This window comes from Solanum lycopersicum, chromosome 7 (assembly GCF_036512215.1).
Source record: "Solanum lycopersicum chromosome 7, SLM_r2.1".
NCBI classification, from domain to species: domain Eukaryota; kingdom Viridiplantae; phylum Streptophyta; class Magnoliopsida; order Solanales; family Solanaceae; genus Solanum; species Solanum lycopersicum.
This window is the reverse complement of record NC_090806.1, coordinates 7,686,436-7,696,254: the sequence shown is the minus strand read 5'-3', so window position 1 is coordinate 7,696,254 and position 9,819 is coordinate 7,686,436. Positions and strand designations below refer to the sequence as shown.

The window sequence follows — 9,819 nt, the reverse complement described above, 5'->3', positions numbered from 1 at the left end:
TTAAATATCATAAAAGTAATGTATGAAATTTTTTTAACATATATAACTTTTTTGTTATAATATTATTCTAATAGTTATGATCAACTACATTTTTTATGTTATAATATATTTATGATAAGTTATTATAAAGGTATTTTTTCTTATAAAAAATAAAACTTCAACTATCCACGTGAAATATTTATTACAAAGTTAAAAAAATTAAATGTTTTATATATGTATAATTCAAAGCCACAAATTTCAAAATTATTATTTACTGATTTTAGTACAAGTAAAATTATTAATGGAAAAACTTATTAAACTTTAATTATTAATTATTATTTTAATATTTAATAAAAGTATGAAAATAGAATTTAATAATAATTAATTAAATGCATTTCATATTTATTATTGAAATTAATTAATATACACACTGAAGCAATTCCTTGACTTTACATATAAGTAATTTTTTTTATTAATTTACGTTTTATTTGTGCACTTTAAAAAACCAAACAAACTATATACAATAAAAAAAACTTATATAACACAATAATTTATTTTTACGATAAAAAGGTTAATTGATCTTAGTTGTAATGCCTGAATATATATATATATATATATATATATATATATAATTGTTATAAAATTTTATTTATTAATGCTCTTTATTTCTAAAGAATAAATTCTTTCATTATTTAAATTTGTTAATAATATTTTCAACATTATTTAATACGCATAAAATAATAGTGTATAAAATAGATGAAAATATGCATCGAACTTTTCACCATATTATAAGATGTATCACACGAATAAAATAGAATTAAAACATATGAATTGTTGGTTAATAATTTTCTTTAGTACTAAGCTTTTCTTAATTATATCAACAGTATCAACAACACAGAAAATAATTTTATCTAATATCATTACTATCCAATAGATGATACACTTTAAATATGTATAAACAATATTTATTTAACAATGTCTGAAAAATAAAAATAAAAATTCAAATCTAGTGAATTCACATGCCAATCATCCTCCAAAATAAAATAAACATAAATCATTAAAAATTCACATACAATGGAGAAAAATTAAATCATCAAAATAATTTATGTATAGATACTAATTGAAAAAGAATAATGTTTCTGTACTTTTCAAAAATAATATTCGTGAACTATTTTGTCTTTGTCAATATACTATAATTAGATAAGATTTTGAAGATAATTATCCTTATCTAAATAATTTTGAAGAAATTAAATTCTAAAATAGAAAAGTGGAGAGAAAATAGGAGCATTTATAAATTCTTCATTATTATTATTTTGTTACATTTTTACCAAAATATATATTTAAATTAGTATATTTTAATCTTTTGAAATTTGATATCTGAGACGTAAAATATTTGAGTATAATTATTGTTTAACATTATAGTTGTTATGTTTTTATTTTGTATTATTTTTACAAAATAATCAATAAGCAAAATTAAATAAATTAACTAAATAAAGACGAAAAAATTATGTGAACAGTTAAAAATTATATTTTAGTGTGACATAATTATTTAAGAAAATTCTAATTATTTATTTTTTTATTTTGTGATTTTTTTATTTAGTTTATAATAACAATTGATAAAATAAAAGGTTATGAACATAGTTTATATAGTTGTATAATGAAGACTAACATTTTGTTTGAATCATTGTTACCCATTGTTTCATAATGTATTGTATTGTATTCTATTGTACTGTATTGTATGGTAGATACAATGTTTGGCTTGATTGTATAGTTTGTTGTTGCTTCGTAACATTTTAATTGTTTGGTTTGATTGTATCATACTGTATTATAATTTATAAATTACTTAAATATCCTTAATTATTCTAAGATATGAGGTTTGACTAGATTTAAATAATTAAAGTAAAAGGTAAAATAGTATTTTAAAATATTATGTAAAGATATAAATAAAAAAAGAAATTAAGTAACAATAGGAACACACCTAATTGGTTGTTCCATAAAATAGGGGTTTTCATTGTTACGTAACAACGAAATTTAACAATATAGTACAATACATTTTAAGTAACAATCAAAACAAACATTGTAGGTATAGTAACAATACAATACAATATAATGGATCACAATGATTCGAACTGAGGAGTTATAAAACTATTTTTACACTGCGTGTAGTTTTATATAAAAAGGACTTTTTAAAGTTATAAAACACAAACAAATATATTAATTTAACAAATCAAATTTTAACTATTAAGCATAATGTATGCATATTTTTCTTCGAATATTTGACTCAGGCACTAACGTCTTTCATCAAAAAATTTCTTTCAGGCTTTTGACTTCTTCTCTATTGTAACTTCACAACTTTTAATGTCAAATTCTTGTCAATCGGAATCTATTTTTCCTTAAGAAAAATAAAAATATTAAAAGATTATTGAAATAAGAAACAAAAAATAAATAAATTTCTACTGCAATCTATATATCTTCGAACAAAGTAGAGAAAATGTTGTTCATCCTTTCAAACCATATTAAGGTAACTACGGTTTCCTTCCATCACAGATCATGCTTAATTAAAAATACAATCATAAAAAAAAATTAATAAAACTAATTTTAAAAAATAAATGCAAGCAATCGTTAAATATTTCAAAAGTAATATATTTTAACAAGTAATACCATCCACTAAAAGTGTATATATATATATACCTATTAAACCACATCTTAGTTAGTGACTTAAATGTATATTTATATGAGTTTAACTACTGTCCACCGACGGTGGACAAAAAATTACACGGGCATATTATTTTTGAAAATATTTAATTTTTTTAATTAATATATTTTAATATTATTAATATTAAAATAAAAATAATAACAGAGTGTTATATGGTAACTTGAATTATAAATTAATTGTACAAATTTAATTAGAATTCTTATTTGTCTTACCAAAAATAAAAAATACATAATTTCTTGTGTTTTCTTATTGGAAAGCACTTCAATCCTTCAAAGAAAATCATTGCCAACATATTATTTTTTTTTGTAAGAACCGGTACTTGTTGCCATTGAAGCAATGCTAGCAAAATATTAATATGAAACTATTCCAGAAACATAAAGTGCAACAAAATCAACATATTCAAACTTATAAGAGTAAGCAAACAAAATCAAACACTATTAAATACGGCCCATGATTTAATCACAATTGCATGCTTGGTTACATTTTTTTAAACGAAATCCTTCTTTTGAACAAACAAACTCTTGACCAATAATGGATTTATCTTTTCTTGATCTACTAATTCGATTTTTGCGCACACTAAAACCATTACGATGAGCATAATCAAGATAAAATTTAAATCTAGTATCAAGTGATTGAAATTCCATACCGATGTAAGGCTCTCTTAATTATTGCTCACCTAGTTGAGGAACAAAAGATACAACTGCATTCATGTTGCTTTCTATATCCTCGAAGGAATCTTCAATTCCTTCTGCATTTTGCTCTTCTAAATTAGAGATTTCAAAAGTTTCCTGCAATACACAATTATTAGATATTAGACTGATAGGGTAAGTTAGCTTTAAAATTTTAAATATTTTTCATGGCTAATGTATTGAACTTCTTCAATTTGCTAAAAAGTTCTTAAACGTATTCTTTAAATATCTTCATCACTACAAAACATAAATTTCTTCATACATTAAAACAAGAATATTTCTTTGAAACGTTTATTCATGTTGCGAAAAAGACTTAATAAGTTATGTAAAAAAAGATATACGAGGAAAACGCTACCATGATAATTGTTTCAAATTGCTTCAATGGTGGATAGTTGGTTGCTTCAATGGTTTTTGTAGAAAAAGAAGAACGTTAATCCAACTAAGAAAACACAAGAAATTATGTATTTTTTATTTTTGGTAAGACAAATAAGAATCCTAATTAAATTTGTACAATTAATTTATAATTCAAGTTACCATATAACACTATGTTATTATTTTTATTTTAATATTAATAATATTAAAATATATTAATTAAAAAAATTAAATATTTCCAAAAATAAAATGTCCGTGTAATTTTTTTGTCCACCGTCGGTGGATAGCAGTTAAACTCTATTTATATGTTTAGTTGCCTATATATAGGGTCAAAGTTGCAGCATTAGTAAATGCATTGGGCTATTGAAAGATTCTTCATGAGTGTGCAAATATTTCAGTTAAGAGTGTGCACCGGATCACCCTTCACTTAACGTTGCTCTGCCCTTGGTTACGTGACACCCTTCATTCTTTGTTAAAGATCATGTTGATATTTTTGGAGTCTTATGAACCTCCTCTACAAGCCACACAATGGATATTGGGGCATTTCTTGCAAGTGCCTATATATATCTTAAAAGAGACTAAACAATAGCTTGTTTCTCAATCATCTTGTTAGACTCAAAATAAGATCAACTTTTCGAATTAAGGGCGTGTTTAGTACGAAGAAATATATTTTTCATTGAAAATGTTTTCCTGGAAAACAAATAGATTTTAGATTTATTTTCTCATATTTGGTTGGTGAGTAAAAAATATTTTCCATAAATGATTTTTAGTGATTGATTTATGAATGAAAAATGTTTTTGAGAGTCATCTTTTATTTTTACTAGAGTAGAAAATAATTTATGAAATTGAAAAATATTTTTTTTAAACAATTTTTATTTGGACATGTGGTGGAGGGGATAGGAGTGAAAGATAAAAAAAAATTAAACTTTATAGTATTTTTAGAAAAGTAAAATTAATTTTTTGGGGGGTTGGAGGTGGATGGGGGGCTGCCGGGGTGGGGGGTGGGGGAGGTAGGAGTTTAAAAATAAAAAATTGAAGTTGAAAATATTTTTAAAAAGCAAAATTATGTTTTTGGGGAGAGGGGGAGAGCTGGCCGGTGGTGGGTGGGTGGGAGTCAGGGATCGAGTAAAAAAATAAAAAATTTATTTGAATTTTTTTTAAATTGTTGTTTTTCCCAAAAAAAAATTAATTTAAAATTGGAGGATAGTTTTGGAAAATGTTTTTTTTAAGGGAAGTCATTTTCCTTAATTTTGAGGAAAATTAGTTTATTTGGAAACATTTTTCAAAACTTTTGTCTCAACCAAACATGAGAAAATTGAAAACATTTTGGTGAAAATATTTTCCTTCATACCAAACACAGTCTAAATGATGTAATTTTTTATTTTTTGTTGTTGACATTAAGATTATGAATTACTAGTTGTTCTTCTGTTAATTATGATTTTAAAGAAGCACAACATTTCTTAATATTAGTATTTTTCAATTTGTGGTTAATTTTATTGCTAATAACGTGTGCCATTAGTGGCAATAGTTATTGCCCCTAAAGTTGAGACCTTTTAGCGGTAATAATTTATATTTTTATCGATATTCTGTGTTTGTCATTAAAGTCTTTAGAGAATTCAATGATAATTAACCAAATGCTGATAAATGTATATTAATTGCTGCTAAATTGTTTCATCTAGAATTTTGACACGCCAAAGTTGTCATTGAAAAAAATAATTGTGAATCTTTATTTGCAAAACCTTCAATCATATTGTAGATAGAAATAGTCATTTGTGCAAAAATGATATCATCGAAATATAAGAATCATAAAATATAAGCTTGACAATAATAATAAAAAAATAATAAAAATTATGATAATGAATAAACAATATATTGTACTAAATTTCTATCCTCTCATCCACTGATTTGCATAATCCTACTATTTTTTCGTTGCGTAAGAGAACTGTGGAAATTATATGCTTATTTTCTTAAGTGAAATTTTCTAAGATATCAAAACGTAAAAGTAAATAAAAAAGATTGATGAATGATTTTTTAATATTATGTAGTCGAGGTAATAATTTTTTATAATGTTAAATAGTTAGGCATAAATGTCAAGTGATAATATATAAAAATGACGTGGAATATCCATTTGGCATTTAAATAAAAGTAAAATGAGTTGGATATTTCGAGTTGGCCAATTAACGCCCAAAGGGCATATGTAGACCAAAAGTTGGACGGCGAGGGTATAAATAGACCAAACTTTAAGCAGAGAATATCTAAACCTTTTCAAATAGTTTAGGGTTATTTGACCCTTTTCCCTTTTTAAAAAGAAATTTATTATTTAATATAATTAAAAATAATAATTAATAATTAATCAATTAATATTTTCATATTTAAAATAATTAAAATAAAATAAAAATTATATATATTATTTGAAATATATGCAATTTTCGCGGGTAGTTCTCTTTTTAATTTTTTTTCTATTGTCATTTGGTTTTCTTATTATTAATATTAGTGTTATTTAAATTAAAAATGAGTTAACTTTCCCAAAAAAAAAGGAAATCACATACACTTTACATTAAAATATTTAAAATTATTTTTAAAAAATATAATAGTTATTTATTATTAATCATTTTACATTTATATAATTTTAATTATTTTAAATGCCTCTTTTTGTGGTGTTGATATATGTCGTTTTCCCCTTATTATTATTATTATTATTATTATTATTATTATTATTATTTTATTTTTCCTATTTTTTATTTAAAATCAAAACATTAAAGAGTACTTTGAAAAGCACTTGAAAGTTAAACAGTTAAGGTAATTGTAAATTTTTGAATTGTAAAAAAAAGGTAATTTTATTTTTTATTTTTAAATTTTTAATTCAATTTAATAATTCTTAAATTCTCTTTTTTTGTGGTCTATATTCATTAGGTTTTAAAAACTTGTCAAGTTAATTTTTGAAATTAGTTTAAATTTCTACCTAATTTTTTAAAAGTAATTTATTATTAATATAATTAAAATAATAATTAATCAATTTTATATTTTAAAAGTTACAGAATAGAGACTAATATGTTCAGAGTTAATATAATGCAATTTTCGTAGGTAGTTCTCTTTTTAATTTTTTTTCTGTTGTCAGTTTTTTTCTTATTATTAGTATTAATATTATTTAAATTAAAAATGCGTTAACTTCCCCCCACCCCCACCACCAAAAAGAAAAGGGAATCACAAACACTTCACAGTACTATGCTTAAAGTTATTTGTAAAAAATGTAATAATAATTTCTTATTAATTATTTTATATTTATTTATTTTAAAATCTTTTTTTTGGTGATGCTAACATGTGTTGTTTTTCACCTATCCTATTTTTTATATATATATAAATAGATAGATAAATTTCAATTTTAATTTGTTTTTCTTGTTAATATAACATGTATTTAATAATTTCTTCTATTGATTTAATATTTTACTTCTTCGATTTACTTTTATTTTATATTATTTTATTTTAATTTAATATTTTAAATAAAAATTAAGATGTTTAAAAACTATGTTAAAAATTATAATTTTGAATATATGAAAAATATTGACTTTAAAAAGAACTTATAAAGCGTACAGAAAAATAATACACCAATTTGCCCTTCTTATCCTTTCGCGTCAATGTCGGTAACATTCTTACAGGAACTTCCCGGTGACCAGCCAGCAGATTCTCCGGCATATTTACAGGGAGTTTCCGGCAACCAGCCAGCAGTTTTACCCTCACAGGGAGTCGCCGGTGACGAGCCAGCAGTTTTTCCGGCATCCTTACAGGGAGTCGCCGGCAACGCAGATCTTTTATCGGAGATTCTCCTATGGCTACCTCCAAAATCCCTTCTCCGATTCCAAGCCGTTTGTAAAGACTGGTTTTCGATCATCTCAAGCCGTACATTCCGGCAACTTCACTGCCGTAGAAAACTCACTTCCGGCAAAGTTGACGGACTATTCTTCTGTTGGTGGGTCTATGGTAATAACTATGTCGACTTTATCCCTCTCAATGGGATACCCAAAAATCAAAAGGGTATGATTCCTTCAACACTCAAAAATATTGCTAAATCTACATCTTCAAAAATTGAACAATTACATTCCTGTAATGGATTGTTCTGTATAAGTTTCAATTTGGGTATTGAAAATTTTGATTATTATGTTTATAACCCTAGTACTAATCAGCATAGATTGATTCCACTCCCATATTTAGGTATAAAAGCTTATGAGATTGTTGTAATGAATTTGGCTTTTGATCCAATGGTATCTGATTGTTATAAACTCTTATGTGTGATGAAATTAAATGGGGTTTATGAAATTTCTGTATATTCATCTGAAACTGAAGTTTGGAAAAATTGTATGGATACGGAGATGAAGATATTGGATGCAAATCAACATTTTTTAGGTCAGGGTGTGTTCTTGAATGGTTGTATGCATTGGGTTAGTGAAATGTCGTCTTTCTTAAGGTTCGATTTGGATTCGATGTGTTTTAGAGATATGCCTAGTACTGATCTTCCTATTGGAGTGTTGAAAAGGAGTATAAGGTATTTTGGGGAGTCCGTTGGACATTTGCATCTAATTGAGATACATGAATTTAGGTCGATGAGTTTTGAAGTTCTTGAGATGGAGATTGATTATTCTAAGTGGTTTGTGAAGTATCGTGTTGATCTTAGTTACATGCATACTACTCATCCATTAATGTTGAGTGAAGAAGTTGATTTACTAGATGTGAATGGTGGTACTTGCAATGTTGTATGTGTGGTTGTTAATGAGAAGGAAGATACAACGAGGCTTTTGGTAACCACACCAGACGTTATCGTTGAATATGATGCTCATCGTATGACTATCAAGGAGGTTGCGGATATAGAGATAGCAAAGATCCCTGTTATATGGGAAGATGTTTCGGTGTTTGAATGGTATGATACACATCAATATGTTGAGACAATGGCTTCTGTTTGATATTGCTATGGTTTCTTGTATAACCATATGCATGTATATAAACGATGTGATCATGGTTATTCATCATTGAAGACGCGCTTATTATGATGTTTGTTATCTATTTGCTGGGAAGAGATCTTGTTTTTTTTTGGCATAGACTACTTCATCAGAGAATTGTACTTGTGCAGTTTGACTTCATCTGTAGTTGTGTTATTCATCTGTAAATGTTTTGTAAAATTACTAGTTTCGCCCATGGATGTAATTGTTGTGTAAACGACTTGTTATACATTGACAATTCAAGGTGAATGATATATATGATTTTATGATTTGTTGTGCTGCAAATTCTGGGAGTTATTTGCTTTGGTTGTTCTTGAATCTGAGGCCAAAAAAGTCATCATATGTGCTCTATTTGTTTATTTTTCATAAATAACTTATCATAATCGTAAATAACAACGATGAAAATATGGCACAATGGTTACTTCCTAATGTTATATTATCCAGGACCAACATTTCGTCACGAGGAACACTTCGCCATTGCTGATTAATGCAAAAAATAAAAAATAAAAAAATATTGAAATGATACAATAGAACGCCACTTGAACTAAGATTTACTTCAAGGTGTCGCCATAAGTAAATGTTTGGCAACAATTTTAAGGAGTTATCCAAGAATTTGCCTATTAATTTGTCAATGGCCCACTGTATATATTATTATGCGCTCATCAATTTGTGTGGCTTATGATTTACGTCTGGCTATGAGCATGGCCAACAAAGTACAAAATGTGGCCATTTAAGCATCACAAGTGACAAGAAATTCAATATTATATAAATAGTTAGGTAATGTATGGATATTATATAAATTGTATGCATGTAATTATATATGTATATTATATATAGCTATGTATAAGTGATGTCTATATATTTATAAGCATTGTTTATACAATATTATACATATTTCAACACTTTATCTTCCTCAATGATAACTTTCTTTCAAATTTCGACCAACTCAAATTTTCTCTAAAACAGTTCTAAATTTTAGATATGATCCTTTACGATATTTCAAGTTTTTTGATATGTTATTCAGTCGAAACAATTCATGTTTGTCTTTTATTTTTCTATTATATAGAAGAGT

At 25.6% G+C, this 9,819-nt stretch overlaps 1 protein-coding gene across 1 annotated transcript; it reads left to right on the top strand.

Annotated features, from left to right (window-relative positions):
• The first annotated feature begins 7,310 nt into the window (after positions 1–7,310).
• On the top strand, positions 7,311–9,032 carry LOC101253098 (F-box protein At5g07610). Its single transcript, XM_004242832.5, has one exon. It carries the CDS (start codon positions 7,392–7,394, stop codon positions 8,709–8,711), a length of 1,320 nt encoding a protein of 439 aa, XP_004242880.1. The 5' UTR covers positions 7,311–7,391; the 3' UTR covers positions 8,712–9,032.
• Positions 9,033–9,819: the final 787 nt, after the last annotated feature.

Bases quoted from the DNA above. Each gene is read 5' to 3' on its own strand.
- LOC101253098 (XM_004242832.5), top strand. From the start codon at position 7,392: ATGTCGGTAACATTCTTACAGGAACTTCCCGGTGACCAGCCAGCAGAT.